This window comes from Gadus chalcogrammus, chromosome 17 (genome assembly GCF_026213295.1).
Source record: "Gadus chalcogrammus isolate NIFS_2021 chromosome 17, NIFS_Gcha_1.0, whole genome shotgun sequence".
Lineage (NCBI taxonomy): Eukaryota > Metazoa > Chordata > Actinopteri > Gadiformes > Gadidae > Gadus > Gadus chalcogrammus.
Genome location: NC_079428.1, coordinates 4,809,055 through 4,830,474, shown reverse-complemented (window position 1 = coordinate 4,830,474; position 21,420 = coordinate 4,809,055). Strand labels below are relative to the sequence as shown.

At 47.1% G+C, this 21,420-nt stretch overlaps 1 protein-coding gene across 1 annotated transcript in view; it reads left to right on the top strand.

Annotated features, from left to right (window-relative positions):
• The first annotated feature begins 611 nt into the window (after positions 1–611).
• The window catches only part of mllt3 (MLLT3 super elongation complex subunit), a 22,384-nt gene continuing 1,575 nt past the window's right edge, over positions 612–21,420 (top strand). Inside the window, 9 exon segments of the mRNA XM_056576181.1 lie at positions 612–846; positions 1,413–1,593; positions 14,162–14,244; positions 16,936–17,079; positions 17,477–17,515; positions 18,068–18,151; positions 18,153–18,200; positions 21,000–21,107; positions 21,110–21,412. Of these exon segments, the coding sequence (XP_056432156.1) occupies positions 835–846; positions 1,413–1,593; positions 14,162–14,244; positions 16,936–17,079; positions 17,477–17,515; positions 18,068–18,151; positions 18,153–18,200; positions 21,000–21,107; positions 21,110–21,412 (1,002 nt within the window). The 5' untranslated portion in view covers positions 612–834.

Genomic DNA, 21,420 nt, shown 5'->3' with positions numbered 1-21,420 from the left:
TGTGTGTGTGTGTGTGTGTGTGTGTGTGTGTGTGTGTGTGTGTGTGTGTGTGTGTGTGTGTGTGTGTGTGTGTGCGTGCGTGCGTGTGTGTGCGTGCGTGCGTGTGCGTGCGTGCGTGTGTGTGAGTGTGTCTGTGTGTGTGTTATCACCAGATATTCCAAGGATAAATCATTCAAGGGAATGTTCTTTTAATTTTGACTCTTTCCATGAATGCCAGCCTACATAGGCCTACATGTATTGCATACGTATCGTATGCATAGAGTATACGTGTATTGTAAACATTTGCATAGGCCAACATACGTGTATATGTTTTACCACAGATTAGCCTCTACCAGTTTCGGATTAATTATTAATTCTACATTAATACCCCGCGATTTAAAGAGATGAGTAATACATCAGCTTTCTTCTGATGATCGACATTAGTTTGCAATAGCCACATTTGTAGCCACATCACTATGAAATATCTGCAACGGCGGATATGATAAGCTATAACCTGATATAATTTGACAGCATTTGTAGACCTGTATTTTTCTTTAAACTCTTGTTAAATCTGATTCGTTGTATAATTACGGTAAGGTTATCGGTCCGTCATTGGCTGCCGGCGTGAGTGTGTTTCCCCTCATTGGTTCGCGGTCTCTCGTGCTCTGCTCCTCGACCAGTAGACACGCGAGACAGCGCATGCGTCTTACTTTTTCTCTCCCTCAGCCTTTGAAACTCGAGGTTGAGTTCAATCAAGAAAAGACCATGTACGCCGCCATAAGCAAGATAGGCTCCCCTCTTGTCTCTTTTAAAACGAAATCTCCATGAAATAGCGGTGACGCCGCGGCCTGAAGGATGGCCAACTCGGTGAGTAGAGAATGATAATGCGGCCGCCTGCACACGCGAGAGTGTGGCGGTCCACGGAGCGGCGTTGTGTGTTCGCTGTTTCTTTTTTTTTTTGCGCGTCTCGGCCGAAGATTTCATGCAGTATTCCCGATTGATCTGAAGCCGAAGTACAGTAGGCTACGACCGCTGTAGTTGAGCGCATGTCGAGGCTGTGGTGGTCCAGCTGCAGCCTGACACACGGAGCATAAAGTAAAATAGGACGTGCAGGGTTTTATAATGAACGTGATCTGACTTGCAGGGAGACAGCTGTTGAGTTATGAATGTAGAAAAGTTGATGTGTCTGTGTGGCTTACATTAGTGCACAAACTGTAATTTATTTATTTTTTTACACGTGCATTATTTCACTGTTAAATGGAAGGACGAGTAGGGAGACATGAGACCTAATGCCATTTTATTGTTGATTGTTGCAACTGCTGCACAATGGTTTTGATAAAGCCCCTTTCTGCAAATGTGAAGAAAGAAAATCCCACACGTTTTTGGGTGGAAATTAAAAAAAATAATCTTATCAAAAGCATAACATCCCACAGGGTGCCGTTCAGGTGAAACTGGAACTTGGTCACCGTGCTCAGGTCCGGAAAAAACCCACTGTGGAAGGATTTACCCACGACTGGATCGTTTTTGTCCGAGGACCGGAGCAAAGTAACATTCAGCACTTCGTGGAGAAAGTTGTTTTTCACCTGCACGAGAGCTTCCCAAAACCAAAAAGAGGTAATACAATTTTGTTTGTGGTCATTGCATGTAAACCTTTATTTTTTCCCATGGAGTTGCAACGCTAGACGTGAGCCGACTGTCTTTTCCAACTATGCATATTGTTGAAGTCTCCGTACATGTCTCTGGAAGAAAGCCTCTGGCCATCTCGGATCATGCATTACCTGTTGTGTCGTTGATGTGCGCTTTGTATTTTAGAGAGGGACCTTATGATCGCTAGAATACAATATCCAAGAATCAATCCTAAATTCCGTGATACAGGACGGATGCCAAACGCTTTGGCATCCGTTTACCAGGTATTGGCACCGCCTTCATGGGTATAGCCTTTTTTTTTTCATTCCAAATTATAGCTTATTTTACCGCCTGCCTTTTGACTGATTTCAAAAGGATGTATTAGTTCGTATGGATAAGATGCGCATTGGAAGTTCTCCCTAATACGATGCGTGGATGTTGTAGCCCTCTATAGCACATTGTAGCCTACTGTATCTGAACACCATGTTGCAGGACCATGAATAAAAGGTATAAGCAACCCCATAGCGTTAGTAAGCCTACAACTGTAATCGCAGCGCAACGGCTCACATTCGGGTGGATGTGGTCGACTAGTATTTCTGCGAGGAGAGTGATTTTTGGATGCGATAGGTAGCCTATTTTGGGGCATCGTAGCCATTTAGGGTGTTGGAAACGCCTGAAGCCTGCTCCCTGGATGTGTTCGCCTGTACACACACACACACACACACACACACACACACACACACACACACACACACACACACACACACACACACACACACACACACACACACACACACACACACACACACACACACTTGTGCATGTGAGGCACCCTCTCGTGATGGAACGTCTGGCTAGGATGAGATCAATTAAAATATTTGCTAGTTTGGAATTTTTTTACCCCCTCTGCTCTCCCTCCCTCCTCCTACTCCTCCTCCTCTGCCCTCCCTTCCTCCTCCTCCTCTTCCTCATCCCCTACCCCAGCCCACCCCCTCTCTGCCTCTGGAGCATTTGAGGGTTCTCTGGCGTGACAAGGGCTAGGCAGCGAGCCAAACTCTGTGCCTTACCGGAGAGACCCTGTCTTATTCTAATTATATGTGACTCAAATGGCAGACAAAAGATTCACGTTATTAAAAACAGTTGTGAGATAGTCTCTGTTCGGGGCAGTTTTTCCCCCCTTTTTTCGTCTCCACACTGTCTGGTTGTGACAAGTTTGCCCGTCCGGATTTGAAGTTTGTAATATTCTTAATGATTAACCCACAAGTTGTTCCAGTCTTGAGTGTCAGGGGATGCTGGCTTTGTTTAGAAAACTAGTGCTTTATAGTGAGTCTTTCTACGCATTTAGTGGCAGATGGTCAATGGTTTGGGCAATTTGCTTTCCGAAATGTTGCCTATTCCTTCCAAGTCTTCTGGATGGTACACTGTTACTGTTAAGATAGTGACAGATATTTAACAGAGTTATGAGGCTGTACACGTCAAACAACCATATTCTAGGAATGATTATTCATAAGCAAGATTACAACCACGCAGTATAACCAGATATGGTAAACGATTGATCTCATTGCGTGTTCAAAAAGAAAGTATATTTTTTCCAACCTCAGCCAGTGACTGTACACACTTTACCAAACAGAGGGGCTGAAGCATAGAGGGACTAAATGAAGTCTTGCTTATGCCTGCCATTTCCCCTCCTGAACCCCATTCAAAAAGAAAATACCTTGGTCCTATTTGGGCACGCAGTACATTCTTTGTGTGTGTGTGTGTGTGTGTGTGTGTGTGTGTGTGTGTGTGTGTGTGTGTGTGTGTGTGTGTGTGTGTGGTGTGTGTGTGTGTGTGTGTGTGTGTGTGTGTGTGTGTGTGTGTGTGTGTGTGTGTGTGTGTGTGTGTGTTTGGGGGGGGGGGTGTTCGGATGCTATGGAAAAGAACACACTTTTCAACCTCCGCGTCACGTCTTATGAATAGCCCACGGGGATTGACAAAGTCTTTTCGGAGTGTTCGACAAAGCTATGTTGACGGGGGACTCACAGCGTTGCCTCGGAGCTACAGGGCTCTTCAAAGCTCCTCAGAAGACGTTCTGCTGTGGGTTCCAGGTTTTGATCCCCCTCACCCTCCACCCTCATCCACCCTCCACTCCTGCTCAGTTCCCCCCCTCAAAGTCCTTCACATCCACCCCGGTGGTGATGGATGTAACGTTAGAGGACTGGGGGTGCAGTCCAAGACCCAGAGGGAGTGTACTTAACCTTCAGTAAATCGCAGGAAGTGACACGTGCTATTCGATCCTGCTTCCAACAAGAAAAAGAGAAAAAACCCTTGTCATGTTTGTGTGAACCCTTTTGTTTTTCCTGCCTGTTTTTTCTTCTTCTTTTATGGTGACAAACGTCATGCCCTGAGTACTCTGGCTCCGTCCACCTCCTGACCGTCGGAACATTAGCTTAATTTATCTTTTTATGTTTGGAGGAAGACGGCTCGCGCCACTCTTGGAATAACCCTGCTCGCTGGCCACATCTCCTTCCATCGGTGCCAATTGATTAAACAAAGCAAAAAAAGGTAACGGACTGAATAGTAATACAGTCGTTACCTTTTTTGTAAAAGCAGCACATTCAATAAATAAGTGGCTGTGTTATGTGAGGCAAAATAGCGGGGGAAAGGGGGGGTTGTGCAGAAAAGTCCCACGGTTGCAAAAATGTCCCTTTTTTGTATATGGTCGGGAAATAGTGCCATGTCATTATATCTAGTTTTAAAAGACAGAATTTCAAATGGAATCTCACGGGAAAGCTGTACAACAGTAAATCCCCTGTCCAGTACGCTGGGCAGGCAGCGAGGAATGGCTTGCTCAATATTGCCGCGCCGCATGCACTAACACTTGAAAGGCATTCCATCAAAGTGTGCGATGCTTTCTGACACGCGCGACACTAACACTTTATGAGGGTCAGAAACGCCCCCATAAATCCGAGCCGCTGGGACGTAGTTACCCCTTAAATTTAAACTTAAGCGTTCTTGACAGTGCAGGAATTAAGGGGATTCTTTAGCGGTCCCGAAGGATTCCGATTCTCAGAGGATTAGTGGGAATTTCCCTTTTTGATTACTTGATCAGGCAACATTTTGTCTCGTTGTGGAAGAGCTGATTGCAGCTGGGGGTCTGAGGTGTGAATTCATCCAAGACACAGCGGATCATCTGAATTATACACACGTCGTCCAGATGCACAAACGAAGGGAGGAAAAAAAAAACTCCCATGTGGCCGAGATGCAAAAACAATTGTCCCAGCATCTTGATCTAGTCAGGGCTGGCCAAATATCGCTGGGCTTCAGCTGTGGTGGAGACCCACTTCCCAGTACTCGGCTCAGTGGTGGAAGACCAGTAGTGGTGGATCGATAGTTCAACGGCTTCAACGAGTGCAAGTAGATTCCGGAGTGTAGCTTCTTCTCAAAGTGAGATTACGCGAAATTTGCGCAAATCGCATCGATATCAAAATAAACCTCTCTTCAGGGTAGCATCCCACAGAGATGTGTTTATTTTGTGTGATCCTCAATTTGAATCTTTTGACCACAGCTCTTGTTTCTCTCTTAAGAGGCAACCCCTCCCAAAACTAAAGCTGAACTTGGGTTCCAACTAGCCTTATTCCAGATATTTTGCTCTAAGACTCGGCTCTCTGGATTGTTTGTTGAACCTTAAACCCATATTCAAATAGAGGACAATGGCTGGGGGGTAAGACGCCGCTTACTGCAGCGGGTGTCTCAGTGCTGGTGCTGGTGGCGCTGTCTCATCGGAAAAGGGAAAACGTCTCCTGTAAGCACCTTACGTAAAAACACTCGACTGCTGTTTGTACTTACGCCATAGCCTGCATGAGTTGCATTGCGTTGCAGCCTTGCCTCACCTCTGGAGTGTAAAACTGTTGATCTCCGTGGTCCATGGATTTCATAGGGCAAGCCTAAATGGACATCAATTACCCCCCCCCCCCCCCCCCCCCGTTTGTAGTAACAGAGGGTGGAAGGGTTCACTGGCAGCAAGGCGTTGACTAAGTGCTCGATGAAAAGGCGGAGGTGAGACTTTTGTGTTTGGCAAGCGGCGTGGGCGACTAGCGTGCTAAACGAGTGGTCAGCCAAGGCCGCAGCTGGCTAGTTGTTGACACACGCACGCACGCACGCACGCCCGCACGCACGCGCGCACACGAACGCAGAAAGAGGAAGCCCCAGGGTCAGCACCAAGGATGTTTCTCTTCACCCTCTCTCCTCGTCCCTCGCTCCCTTCATTGAGGCCATATTTGTTTAATTTAGTCCTTAACTTTGCAGCTGGCGAGAATTAGACTCACTTGAAAGGAGAGGTTTTTTTGTTCACTATTGCTCTCGGAGCGTTTATGCATATATATTTATATATCTCTTGTGTACATTTACAGACGACATGCGTGCATTTGCTTCTAAGGACGATGATGATGATGGTGGCATACATTGAACTCGCTCCTCTGCCTCTCTCTGCCATGTCGGAGCTCTATCAATGATTCACTGGCCCTCCTTATGAACGGAGAATATAGGGACTACAGTAGCTCCTTAGGGAACACACATCCTCCACTCCAGGGATAGCCTGTCTCCGTCTCTCTCTGTCTCTGTTTCTGCCTTGAGGTTCTGGCAGCTCTTAACAACATCATTTGTGTAGCCCGGGCAACCTAGGTGTGATTTGGTTACATTCAGTGTAGCCTTGGAAACCAGATTGTGGGAGGGGTGCAGGTAGGTGGAGCGAGCCATTTTGAACTAAGTGGCCTGGAACATTGTCACCATCATGGCCAAATGCCCCCCTACCCCCCCACCGCAACGACCGTGCGCAGTGTGGCTCATTTCCTACCCTGCTAAAATATTGTATTGTTCAGCATCGTTCTATTGAAAAGGGATGCTTTTTTTCGAAAAAAAAAGCACAATTTTATAGTTGTCATCTCAAAGCCAAAGCAACTGATTCATTAAAATGGTGTAATGGTTCATTATTCATTTTTTGAGATACCTCAACCTACTACTGCTGTACTGGTATGAGAATAGTCATAACCGGGTGTTTTAACCATTTAGAAACCACGGCCATTTGCTTCCATGTTGTCGTTGCCCCCCCCCCCGCGACTTTATTTTCAGCGGCGGGACTTGAAAGCAACTCGGAGGCGCGCATTAAGATTAACGACGCAGCGGTCGGTGGAATCACCTCCGCGCTCCATTATGGCAGCGCCGCTCGGAGACTTTCAATGCCGCGTTGCCATGGCGACGGCCCAAACCCCGGCGATGCCATCTCGAGGAACCGCGGGGCACATCTTGTAAAGGGTTCCGCTCGCACCGTGGAAAAGGCTGCCACGGGGTAATTTGGGAAAAAACGCTCATGCCCTCTCCCATCCCCTCCCCTATCCATTTCCCCGTTTCTACGTTGATCCCGGTTTGGAGGATGTCTTCATGGGAAGATGAAATCGGTAAATGTTCAATTGAGCGCTTTTTTTTGCAACCAGAGGCCACCCAAAGCGCTTTACAACATTGCCTGAAGTTACCCATTCATTCACACACTGACGGCCGCGTCAGCCATGCAAGGCGACAGCCAGCTCGTCAGGAGCAGTAAGGGTTAGGGTGCCTTGCTCAGAGACACCGCGACACTCCGGGGATCGAACTAGCAACCTTGCGGTTACCAGACGACCCGCTCTACCTCCTGATCTCCTGCCGCGCCCCAAATTGTAATATTACAGTCGATTTTTATATCCGTCAACGGTTGAAGTGGACGCGAAAGATGCACCGTCGGTCACATAATGACAGACTGCCTGGTTCCCCTCCAAGCCCCCCAGAGCTCCTGGGACACCCTTTCTTTACCTGACTACCTTGCGGTTCCTAAATACACATGGGCCATGGTCCAAATACGACAAAGTTCAAATCTCAGACGCAACCTTAAAGGGTTTGTGCATCGGTGTAGACGAGAATGAAAACCCTATCTTACCCTATTCTGAAAGGTTCGATAAGAATAATCCCACATTCTTCTTAAGACATTAAGGGGCTCTGTTGCCATCGATATGGATATGTCCTACCTAATGTTCGGTTGTCTAGGATTCCCATTCTTATTGCCGCTCCACCCCCTCCTCACATCCCCCTTTCAGGTAGCCAGGCGTTCCCCTTTCAGAGGACCCTATTAAAGGTTATGTCTAGTCAGTAGGTTTAACAAGAAAGGGTTGGTTTTTGGTCCAAAGGTGTAAATTGAAAGGCCTTTGTTTTGCTTTGAGGACGCCTCTCTGAGGATCGGGAATCCAGACAGTAGTGCTGGACAGACTGTGTGCTTAATGGCACTGTGTCTCAAATGATGTGCTATGCCGTTTCAAAACAATGTCAAACTGCATAGGGTGTGTGTGATCAAATTAGTCTTTTTTTCTTTTCTTTGATCGTTTTGTTTGCTCCTTTTTTTTTTTTTAATTGTTTTACTTCATTTAATTTCGCGTTTTTTGTGTTTCTATTCCTTCGACAGTCGGTCACTATGTTATGTGACAAAGTCCCATGCATGTGTCGAAGAGGTATGCCCCTTCCCTCTTAATCCTTCCCTCTCCAAAGGATTTCTGTGCACAGGGCGGCTGCTGCTGCTGCTGCTGCTTCGAGTGCGGTTTTTAAAGCCATGCAAGAGGAGAAAGGGGGGGGGGAAATCTCAGACAGAAACATGGGCAGACTGTAGCACTGATTGCCCCCAGAAGCAGGAACAGAGCTGTAAATGTTGGCTCTCTGGTTTTGTCAATGAAAGGAAGATGGAGGAAGTGGTTTTATTGACGCATGGTTTATATGACCTGTCTGTCAGCGGGTCTTTGACTCTCGTCTGCCATTAAAAGCATTTGTCTCTTGAAACCAAAGCTGGAACGTTTCCTAGTCAAGGGGGGTGGGAGAAGTATCACACCGGGACCCCCTTAATTTCTATGTTTCAGGTTGACAAACCCATTTGACACATAGCCTGTGTGAACAGGATGCAAACCACTGGCAACGTTGTGGCTCTGAAGCAGCCATTTGCTGACTTTTCCTGTTTGTTTCTTTGAGATCCCTTGCAAAGCATTTTTCATGCTTTTTGGTTTGGCGTTTTATAAAACGTCCTATGGCAAAACTATGATTCAACAAAAAAAAGATGCTACGAGAGTTTTTTTTTTTTAATTAACACTTGTTTACTTTCAAATTTATAGCCATCTCATAAACCATACTTTCCTTGATTATCCAAGCTGCCACACTCGCTAATCCTGAGTGAAAATGATCATTGGAGATGGTCATTATTAGCGCTTTGCTAGTGTGTGTGTCTGTGTGTGAGAGCTAGTGCCGTTAGAATTCCCCTCGCTACATGCTGACTGTACAAGATAGTTGATTCTTAAGCAATTCCTTTTGCAAGCAAGCAATCAAATGCCCTCTACCTGTCTACTCTACATTCATCTGCCAACTGAATCGCAGGCCCGGTTATTTTTGGAGAGAATATAAGGCAGAATCAGCAAGTCAAACTGGCTATCGGAGGGGGTGGATTATATGGCATGAATTATATCACATGATCCACTTTTGTGAAGGGTTGTGCAATGACTAACCACACACTGCAAGATTGATGATTCGCTCCATTTCGGTCCAAGTAGCTGTCAAAGTAAAAAAGAAAAAAATTGTCAGATGAGAGATTGATTTCCTCTTGCCATGAGTCAAATGGGGTATGAAGACTCTTAATAAGGTCAATAGGATGAACACCTAAATCTTCGACCACAACATGGAGCTGGACATGAAAATGCAACCTGACATTTCATCACCCATGTTTGAAGGGCACCCGGTCCCAGAAGGTGGGCATGACATTGCAACCGCACAATAGTAACTCTTGTAGGTCGTCCCTGAAGTACGCCTGAAACAAAGGGTGAGCCGCCACAGCCCCGTGTTTAATGTCACAGTGGCGCTGGGAAGCAGCATTGTGGCGCAGTGCCAATATATCGATCAGGGAGGAGCACGAAGTATATATCTATTTGTTTTTGTAGGCGGCAGTAGCTTGGGATGCAGAGTGGGTTGGCTGGTAACCCCAAGGTTGCTAGTTCGATCCCCGGCTCCTCCTAGCCAGCATATGGTTGACTCCGCTGTGTGTGAATGTTTGCATGAATGGGTGAATGTCTTGCAATGTTGCTCTTTGGATAAAAGCGGTACATAAAGGCAGTCCATTTACCATCCCTTTTTATATATTGACGACTTTGTATTGGTTGTGATTTAAAATGTATTTATTTTCACCGCATCACCATTTTCGATCTGCGTATTCGTTTTTCACTGTATTGTAATGAAGTGTTATCAATCGGGTTAGAATACATTTAGGCTTTCTTTTCGCATTATACAGCCATCGCCAACCCCCACGAGGGAACGCAGTCTTCCTTAATCACCCGACACAGAATCGCCTCATTTTAGACGATTACTTTACTTACAGCGGCGAGATGCCCGGCTCGCACACAAAAGCTTCAAAGACGGGGCAATTACATAATGGCGGATGATTTATGGCTGGAGTGGGGCTTGAATGCACCCCCAGGTTTGCGGGGGGGCTGTGCTCCTCTGTTTCACCATGTTCTACATAAGGTTCGGGGGGAGGAGGGGGGGGGCTGGACGTGAATAGCGTTGTTCTTCTTTTTTTTTTTTAAGCCTCTTTGCAATAGAACCTGACCCGGTCACAATTAATAATGACCCATAATATTTGCACAGCTTTATTTGGTTTGGGGTTGCTTGGCCTCAGCGATGAGGGGGACCCCCCCCCCCCCCCCCTGCGGCGCGGACCCTACCCGACTGTCAGTCATCCCCTAGTCTGGGGGGGGTGCAGGGGTGATGTTATGGCGGAGACCTGTGGCAATGGAGGGTCTGTCTGTCATCGGGAGTATGGAGAGAGGAAGCAGGGATGGGCGATACGGGAAGATGCGCGATAGCGAGAATTCTGGGGGATTATACACGAGATCATTAAATATCCCGACACACTTATGAATTAAAAAAAAAAAAATTGGAAATAATTGACTCGCTGGTCATTTCAAATCTCGTGTTTGATCATGTTAAAGGCATGTCTTCTCATCGTGTTTCATTTAGACAATAACACTGGGTACCGCAGCAAGTTGATATCTTCATTTCATGACTATACAGTACCATTCTAAAACTGCAATATTTAATTATTGACTAGCCCTATGTAAAACATCCTATAACGTTTTTATGTCTTCTAATATGCTATATCATATCTATAGATTATGTCACAAAATTGGATCTATATTTTTATGACTAAGGCTTGGTTTCTCAGTGGAATTATTGGATCTTCCACAGCGTATCTAAATGTTACGGTCGAGTTTCTATGTTCATTTTTCAGGGACAATATACAGAATGAGGAGGAGAGATTCATTGTACCAGATAACAGGCTCTTCCTAATACCCCTCCCCAGTCCCTCCCAGGTGGATTTTCTAAGCGTAGTCTTGAGAGATTCACTCCTTGTGAGCCAGTCCCCTCATTAGGGGAATGCGCTACAACTGAGCTACAGTTCCTAGCTGCTAAATTGGGTTCCTGTGCGGTCGTCCTAATATAACACCTCTAGTTGTCTCTTAACAAAAGCCAGGCTGTTGATATCCATATACCATGTTGTGTTCTTTAGTTTCGGTCGTCATTTCCTATTTCACTCTTTCTGTCTTTTGTGGTGAACTCGGTAGACAGTCTTGGCGTATACATGCTATTGGGGCTGTGCAATTAATCACATTTTAATCGTTATTTCGATTTTGGGGTCATCGCCGAACTAATATAATCGATTGAAATGATTTATTTTATTTTATGTTTATATATATATTTATTTTCATTAAATGTTTTATAGAAATTGCAGCTCGATAAATTCTGTACATTATTTTCGGTTTCAACAAAATTTGAATAATCGTGATTTCAATATCGACCAAAATAAATAATTGTGATTTGTTTTTCCATAAAACCTTTTCGAACTCATTTTCCCAATTGTGACCGATGTTGCTTGGTCATGGTAAAACATACACAGCATAGATTAGCTCTTCATTTTTCTGGGTACCAGGGAGCCACACTCTCCTTTTATAGCAAGGTTTTGGATCATCCATGAAGGCACAATACTGGACTTGTTGGCATTGGATGAGGCATCCACTGTACAATAACGATACATTTGACGTTAGAAAGTTGACGTGAAAGATAGAAATACTCTACATCTGTAAAGGGAACATATTCGTCCACATCCACGATTCCAAGATTAACAAAAGGAAATTAAAGAGAAAAACCTTAGAAGGGGGGTTATCTGCCTGTATAGCCTGGATAGTTAATGGCATGCATTGCAGCTAAAACATCTAATTAACGTCTGAGGGTTGCTGCTGAGGTTTAAACAGTAATGAAACACCCCGTGTTTTATTCTGGTCTGCGGTACCAACGTGGGGAACTTCAAAATCTTCTCCTGGCCTTTTGCTCTGCAACCACCACAACCAACATTTCCCTGTGTACGGTAATGTCTATTTCACTGAACTTTAGTTGAGAAATGTTCGATTTCAAGTATGAGTCCAATAGGATCTTTCTGCGTGTTGCGTTCACTATATCACGGTTGCTCAAAAGCAATGTAACGCAGGTGAGGTGAACGTGGGAGGTTCACTTCAACCTGATTGAATCGCGGGCCAGTCAATGAGCACGGGCACGGGCTATATGCGCCACAGGTGAGCTACTGCTTCTGTCCATTTGAGCCGTGGTTTAAGTTTGTTTGTCTGTTAATGCTGCCGCTGTATATGTGCGCGATTTGTATGCTTGATAACTCGGTTATTGGTTACTTTGGTCACGCTGATAAAACATCGTTTGCGGTCTGATGTTTAACGTTACCTGCTTGATAGTATCCCGGTGAATGTTTGAAATTGTAGTGTCGTCACTGTCACACGAGAATACTTCCTGGTTGCAATGCAGGCTGGGTAATGTAGTTAATCGCTTCACATAGATAATGGTTTGCTGTGCTCAGCGTTGCTACTTAAAACTACACTCACTGTTTTGCAGTTTAGGCCAACATACTGAGAGCACTTATTGGCTATTGGTTTAATGTGTGGTTTAATGTGTAGCATTGACATTGATATTTAAGTAGTTGACTTGGATAATTTGATGCAATGCAATGTGGCTTGTGTGTGGCAGTGCAATGTTTAATATGCAATGTTGCTTGTGTGGGGAATTGTTGCATTTCTGCAATTGTTGCATAATCAGTTTAAACACTAATTATATATTATATTATACTATTTTGTTATAACACTAATAGAACATAACAACTATACAATTTTATTATAATATATTATGCATGTGGCTATCAATATTGTTGTTTACACCATAGCCTTTCTATTCGACAGGTTTATAACCTGTTATTTGTGGACTAAAACAACTGAAAAGGAAAATCAAACAAAGTAAATAAAAAACCACAAAGAGTTAAAACAACGTGTCTTCTTCTGGCGCCCCGTTCGGTGGGGAAATCTTAACGAACCGAACACTTATTGATCAATTTATAAATGTATTTGTGTTGCTAATTGAGTGGAGACCCCAAGATGTTTCAGGACGTTTCGATTGCTCGCTGTAAGCCTAATGTGAGATGGCAGGGGCCATTCTTCATCTTTTCGTCAACCGGTGAGGAAATGACACGTGTGGAGTCTGTGGACCCATGTCGCCTGCATCCTGAGTTACAACCGCAGAGCTCACAGGTGTACTGGCGAGAAAACACCGCAGTTAATTGGTGTGCTCCATGCAGAGTCCTCTGGGACGGGGGAGGGAGACTCAGAGGAAGGGGGGAGGGGAGGGTGATGGAGTCACCTGACCTTCGCTACGGGTTGTTTGTGTTGTCTGCAAAGGCCTGATGGGTAAGCGAAGGTGACTTGTTGTAACCATAGATTAGCTACCAGTCTTGTGTGCTTTTGGATCCGTATGGTGCGTGCGTCGGTGCGCAGATGCGAGGATAAGCAATGGATTTGGCAGAATTTTGTCGAAGGAAATGTTTTATTTATTTTCATGCAGCAAGAATATGATTGTGAATATTTGAGGTGATTCTGAATATTTGGGGGACTGGCGTGATAAGTGGTTTGTGATTGGCAGGCTGAGACGTTTTAACAGGTGACGGCCCATCTGGTGTGGTTTTCAGTTAAAAACGACATGGCCGTTTAGAAAGGAGTATGAGTTTAGCATTTTAGTGCTTGAATAGGATCGCGGACAGGAGAATTAGGCAAAACCCGTTTCTATATGCTGATATTACATATGCTTATTCTATATCTTATTTAACGATAGTATCACATCAGTATCTTCAGAGTGTCTTGTATGTATGATGATGAGCAAAACATGAATGGTTCTTTTTTTTTAATAATTATGATTATTAAAAAACGTTTTAAATGACATGGACATCACTTCCTAATCAACGGTGCGGATAATTAAATATGATTAAAATATGAAGGCCTTCTGCCAACTCGGTGAATAAGGCAAATGCCTAGGTCTAGTCTATTTTCTTCCCCATTCTTGGTGCTATTTCGACTACATTAGAGTTTGATCGCTCATTTCACTTCCTAATCGGACGCTTTGTGTCTCCCGTTTCCAGTGTTCAAGGACCCGCCGTACAAAGTGGAGGAATCGGGATACGCCGGCTTCATCCTGCCCATCGAGGTGTACTTCAGGAACAAGGTACACCCCCCAGCCCCCCCCCCCCCCCATGTGGAAGTTGACGGCGAGTTGTTTGTTGCATAGCCGCCCCGTCCCCTACAACTTGGAGGGGGACGTCCTGGCCCTTAATGTACGCACTTATTGTACGTCGTATTTAGTTATAGTACTCGGTTATGTAGCATCTTATCCTAGCTTGTCTTTGTTGTGTACGGGGAATGGGTGAACCAGTACCGTCGCATGATGATGAGCAACACGCGCATTGTCCCTTTTTATTAAAATATAATTATGATTATTACATGCTTATGTAAATATTTCTTAACCGTTTCCTCAAACACCCCCGTCGCACCGTTACCACGGCGCCTGTAGTGCGAGACGGCGATGAGCAGGCCGATGTGACGGGCTGATGTGACAGATTGGGGGGGGGGGGCTGTTTTTTCTTCATTTGCTCCGTTGGCAATCTCTCTCTCGGAGAAAGAGCGGTCCAACGGTGTCAATCACGCCTTCCCCGCGGTGGATCTGGCAAGCGTGAAATCCCATCAGGAGGGTGACGGCGCCGGAATGCGCTGGATGCGGAGGCGTCTCGCGCGGTACGGGAGACAATCGGGAGTGTCCGCCGGCGGCGAGTTTTCCAAACCTCCCAACCGGCGTTCCCGGAACGTGCGGTTGTAACTAGCCCCTCTTGGCTTTAGAGCGCGGAGTCGCTGGATGTGTGAGGATGTGCCCGGCTGTATCGTTTAAGTCGAGAAACCGTTAAAATCATCCGATTTGGGTTCCGGGACCCAAAGGGCGCGACGTGGTCATCAAGACCCGCAGCTTGACGTAGACTTTCTAAGTATTACTACACCGTCTGTCGCGCTCTTCTACAACTTCCAACTAATGTCCTCACTTCCTCCCACAGCCTCAGAAACACCGCGTAAAGGATGGTGCATTCTTTACCACAGTAAAGGTGCATGCGTTAAGCGGTAGTGATGCTCTGATTTGTCCCCTGAACCTGTCCACCTCGTAAATGAATCCTTCCACGTCCATCAGGATAACTGCTGGTTCGACGCTTGGCCCACATATAGTTTAACCCCTCTGTAAAGGCACTGGGCACAGACTTGTTCTGCGCAAACAAAAGCAAAATGATGCGCTGGCCGTACGCCATCAAGCTTCGCTCTGAAACTGGATCTCCTGACCCATTTAGAGCGGCATTCAGAGGACACTTGGCGCTGTGAAGTCGACTCTTTGACTCCTTCCCAGCCGCCCGTCGCTCGGGTCGGTGTTCACGGGTTCATGCTCTGCACGATCCACGGGAGACGAGTGGGGGGAGGGGGTCGGACGGGGCGAGCGGAGCCTGCCAGCGGTGTCACTTTTTGGGCCGGGTTTCGGTGTCTGCGGCCCCCTGGTCTCGGCTTGTGGGAGGGTGGGATTGCAAACACAAAGTGTGTGTGTGTGCGCTCTGCCATTACCCTTGGGCCCGTCTTATTGGCAGGGTGTTTGTGCCCTGTGGGACGGTGTGTATTCTGGGAGGCCTGGGTAGTGGCCATCGGTGAGGTATGTTGAAGCCAGGGACCCTGGTGGTGCAGGTGTCTCTGACAAATTATCCTCTTCCGCAGCACCTTTGCCCCAGAGGCCTACAACGGCTGGTGTGCAGACGGTTGGCTGAATACGGTCGGCAAAGGGAGCGGTTTTGACATGTTTTTAAAAGTTGGCAGCGTAGCAAAGTGACGGATGATCACAACTGCAACCGGGTTTGTCCTGGTTTTAAATGGCATCAAGGTATTAGGGAGCGTGCATAAGTGCAGAAGGGATTTCAGTTAATGGCATGCAATTGCTTTAATCTTAGTGGCCTTCTTTTCAACAAAGAGACGAGGGTGCCAGGGTGTGATATTTAAAAAATCGGAAATGTCAGGAACAAAAGTGGTTTGCATGTTCACACCGGTAGTGAAGGCCAATCAGAAAGTTTAAATGTCATATTTAATTCCATTCGTTGTTTTTTTTTGAGATCGTAAATGTGTTAAAGACGAACGTAAAAAAGAAAGCTAAGTAGAAAGCTACTAAATTTAGCCGTGTGTTGCTTAAGAAGTGAAGTTGCTATAAATGTAGCGGCAATTTTGGGACCAAAAAAATAAATGTTGCAGTTAGCTGCAGGCCTCCCGGCAGGAAGGAGGAAGCTTTTCCTGTCGCGTTGACGATGGAGTTGACCCGTGGGAAAGACGGACTGTGGGGATGACAGACGCTGGCATTCAGGGCTGCCCCTGGGCACGGTGCTGGCTGCAGACCCCCAGCTCAAGGGGGCAAATAAATCACTGGCCCGTGTCATCAAGTTCAACAGCGCCATTAGGCTCACGGGCTCATGTGTCGGGACACTCTGTTTAGAAATGAGTGCTTTTTGGGGGGGTTTTGAGAGCAGAGTGTGATTCAGAGTGCTTTGTTAATCCTGAGCGAGATCGTATCTGTCACAGGTACTCAAAGATGGAAAGATAAGAGTGAAATTGGAGAGCAGATGTACAATTATATTAAAGAAAAAATATGTAATTGCGATTATTTCGCATTTTTTTTTTTTAAGTGCCTTATGTTCTGTATTACTCACTAAACTAGCAATTCATAATTCTATAGTACGGTGGGCTGCAAGACAAAGCGATGGCTGGTTGAATTGAATCTGGATTAGATCGATTTTGATTGGCGCTGATCTTCTTGCCCAAATATGGGCCTGTGTCTGCGTTTTCCCAGGAAGAACCGAAGAAAGTGCGTTTCGACTACGACCTGTTCCTTCACCTGGAGGGACACCCCCCTGTCAATCACCTGCGCTGCGAGAAGCTCACCTTCAACAACCCCACAGAGGAGTTCCGCAAGAAGCTGCTCAAGGCCGGAGGGGTAGGTGGAGGAGGTGGTGGAGGAGGGGTAGGTGGAGGAGGTGGTGGAGGAGGAGGGGGTGGAGGAGGAGGGGTGTAAGATGAGGGGTAGGAGGAGTTAACGGTGCTAACCTGTTTTATTATACAATGACTTCTCCATGTAAACGTACTTTAAGATGCAGGTTATTTTTCTTAAGCATTCATACTAAAATATTTTGGGTTCATTTCAACCAAAGATGAGCGACTCTTAGAGATTAAGCACTTTGAGATTCTTGAATATAAAGTGCATTATAAATAAAATTTATTATTATTATTATTATTATTATTTGGCAATAATTAGCCGATAACGTGGCGACGTTCGGTCGTTGTTGTTGCTGTGTTGTCTGTTGGCTGACGTTTTCTTTCCTTGTTGATGACAGCAACGGGATCCTCATAAACGAAGCTCGGAAGACTCCAAAGTAAGAGTTCCTTCATACCGTCGTTGGGGGGGGGGGGGGTATTCAGTAATATTTCATGTAGGCCCCGACATAACTTTCAGAAGTTTGTTTAACTGAAAATCGTGTCAATTGAGAATAAGTCAACACTGACTCCATTATGGCCCTGACGTCCTCAGCATGTTCTCGGGGCTTGCGTTTGCGCTCGGTGGGGAACTCTGCGTCTCAATGTGCCTTCGTTTGAAAGTTGTCGAAACCTGAAAGGCCAGGTTAAATGTGTATCTTTTATTTTTTAAACTTTTGATTTATTTGTGATGTTTGCACATGGCTGTGGCGTGACGCAAAGGAACCCCTTCAGCCTCGCCCCGACCACGAACCCCCACCTTTAGCGTAGCGCACCTGAAAATTAGCCCGAGCCGCGGAACATGGCTCGTTCTGAGCACCCCCGGCAACGCAGGCACTAAAACACCAGGCGGTACAACCATACGTCCTCAAACCCCCCCCCCCCCCCCCCTCCTACCTGTCCACCGCTGCCCCTCTAACCCGCGGCCCCTCCCCCCCCCCCCCCCGCCGCAGGTCATGGTGATGCAGGAGGGGGCCACCTCTCTGTTTGGCCAGCACATGAAGCTGCCCACGCTCCCCGCCAGCACCCTCGCGTCCGGTCCCCCTGTCGGACGCCAAGAAGAGCAAGAACTTCCACGGGTCAAAGGTCGGTGGTCGGAAAAGCCTTCCTCGCACGGTCCCAGCATGCAACTCCCCCTTTTAGACGCGCTCCGTGCTGAGCTGTTCCCTTTTTTGAACCCCCCCCAACACCCCACCCCCCCACCCCCCAGAGTGTACAGAAGGGGCTCCACTTTGCCCTGGGGCCACTTGTGTGTCGGGACCGGGCTGCTTGGCCTTGCGCAGCCCGGTCCCGACACACAAGTGGCCCAGTGATTCACGTCGACCACTCCCATGTTGTCCTTTCACCTGTTTCGGGGGGTCGTACCAGCGATAAAGTTGTGTACACACAGCCCTTTTTTTTCAACAAAAAAAACAACATTGCTGTTTTTGGCGTGCACGGCTTGCTCTCGTGTGATCACGGACCTCTGGGGAAAACCCAGATCCTGGGTTCGGTGCCGGGGGTCCAAAGAGAGTGTATAGAAGTGCGTTATTCTTCACGTACCTCGGGGGAAGTATTGCATGTGGATGGGACTGAATCAGGCACACGCACACACGTTAATGAATGCAACATGTTGGTCCCATTATTTGTTATTCAACGTCCCCCGTTTTTTTTAAATGCTGCCATTTAAGCAGCTCTAAGGAGGCCCGGCGCACATGGGAATGGTTACAAACCTAAACAGACTGCGTGTGATGAATTACTGTCGGAGCACAGGGGTCACGCAAACTCGTGCACACACACACACACACCGCCGGACACACACACACACAGCCCTCCGGCGCAATTGTCTTCTAATGGCTAATGACCAAGTCACACATTTGCTTGATCATTTATAAATGACTTTCATCCGCGAGCCAGACTTGGCGGTTGCTCACAAGCAGTGTTCCAGCGGTCATTGTGCCAGCATAAAATTGTAGGTAAAAGTTTGAATTACAGATCGATTTTTTTTTCTTTCTTCAGTTATATTAAGGAAGTGAAGAAGACTTTCTCCTACACAGAGAAAGTTTTTAAATTAGTTTATTCGTATTCCTTTCCTTCAATTGGTCGGGTTTCTCGGAGGTTTGACTGGGTCTGGCGTAAAGGCTTGCATTTGAAGTCCCCTTAGTCAATGACAAACCAAACTGCTCAAGCCATGCCGTTTTCTACCTTAATGTGTAAGAAACGCACATCGTGGCTGCTTCCTAAAAATCATTGTGTGTTCATCTCCCCGTTCAAAACCGATTGGCAAGTAAATCCATCAGACGGCTCGCTTGCCAAACCTCCTATTTCTAGAGGCCTTTTCATCGTGAATCACCCATGAACCGGTCCGTGCCTCGACACTCTACAGACTTCCCCCTTCTCTCAGACGGAGGGAAAAAGCACATCTTTCATGATGGGTTGAATGATGGCCGCATTGACACGTTGTGTCTGTTCCCCTGAAGCCGTAAAAACCTCCCCGCAGATAAAGCTCTTTTTTATTTTTTATGGCGAGTGGGCCCCCCAACAGGGAAGGCTGAGAAGTCACTACAGGGGCCACGGAGGTGAACGAGGTGGTGTTGCAACCTCGGGCCCTTGTGAGGGTTGGGGGCGGGCTGCCCGGGCTTCACATCGCGGTCTTCAGTGTAATGAGCTGCCAGACCAAATGAGAGGTTTCCAAGGTGGTTGGGACCGGAGGGGGTCGTAACACACAGGCCCCGGCGTCTAGACGGACTTAATGGTTTTATTGCAACGGTGAAATATTGACTAGAGGCGGTTAAAAACCATGACCTCCCCCTCCCTCCCTACCCCCCCCCCCCCCCCCCCACTCCCACCCATCCACCAGGACCACCACAGCTAAGCCTCACCACCGCCAGTTCCCAGTGGACATGACGGAAGCATTCCCTCTCTCTGGCCCCGTCTGGCCTGGGTTGATGGGGCTCAAGGTTGGGCAATGTGTGGCGGTTGGATCACAGCACATGGCTGGGGAGGTCCAAACCCTTTTTGTCCTAGATGAACCTTTTGTGGGGGTCGACTAGGCTGGTCCTGGTGGTGTGGTGTGAATGATGGAAATGGTTAAATATCGCTTGCATCCCAAAGCTGGAATTGGAAGGCGTCGGTACGCTCATTGACTGACCAGTGATGAAATAGAGGCGCTGAACTTTGGCGCGGTGAACTGTCTTGATTGTCCCTAAAGGACATACACAAGACGGCTCTTTTGCCGCTTTTCCACCGCACATGTAGCTCGACACGACTCGACACGACTCGACACGACTCGACACGGTAGCAGCACGGGTCGTTTTCCACCGCAAATAGTACCTCCTGGACGTGGGCGGCTGCGCGAAAGGGCCGTGACGTATTTTTGTACGTGACGCAAACAACACCTACGCAACCCACACATGGACAGAACCCACATAACAACAATGGAGCACATCGATGCCAAAAAGCAGCCACTTCAGGTACCAGATACCATGTTTTCGTGGTGGAAACGCCAAAAATGCGAGCTGAGTCGAGCTGGTACCATGCAGTGGAAAAGCGGCATTTGACTGGTTTCCCTTTGTCGGCTGAATCAATCGTATACAATTGATTCAATCATCCGTTTTTATAAATAACAGGTGGAAGTTACGTTGATGCGGAGTGTGTGTGTGTATATATATATATATACAAAGCCCTTTGTATGAATGATTGATTGTACAATCCACAACACGACCTCCCACACACTCGCATCAGCCTCGGTACCCCCCCCCCCCAGATTGTGTAACGAAAAAAAAGTATCAACAGTATATAAATTGAGAATTGTTGATCTCTAGAAGAAAACCTTGAAGGATCACCATCTCAACATAACAGCATATGAGGCCCTCTGTTGATACGTTTGATCTGTTTGATCCACAGGACGGCCCCAAAGGAAGCAGCACTGCCCTCCTCACCGCCTCCACCACCTCCACCACCAGCAACAACACCCCCGCCAACCACAACAACAACAACAACACACCACCAACCACAACAACAACAACAACAGCAGCAGCTTCTTCAAACTCCACAAGGCCTCCATGGAGCACAAGGAGAGGCCGGCGAAAGACTTGAAAGAGCCCAAAAGTGCCTTACACAGAGACTCCGGCTGGGCGCCCGGCCACGCCCCCAAAGAACCTTCCAGGAAACCCAAAGAGAACCAGCCCCTTCGAGACATTAACCCCAAGATCGGCTTCAAGGAGCCCAAGTCCCTCTCCTCCAAGGAGCGGCGGAGCGAGGGCCCGTGCCTCGGCAAGCGGCCCCCGCCCCGCCGCCGCCGCCGGGCCCCCACGACGGCGAGGAT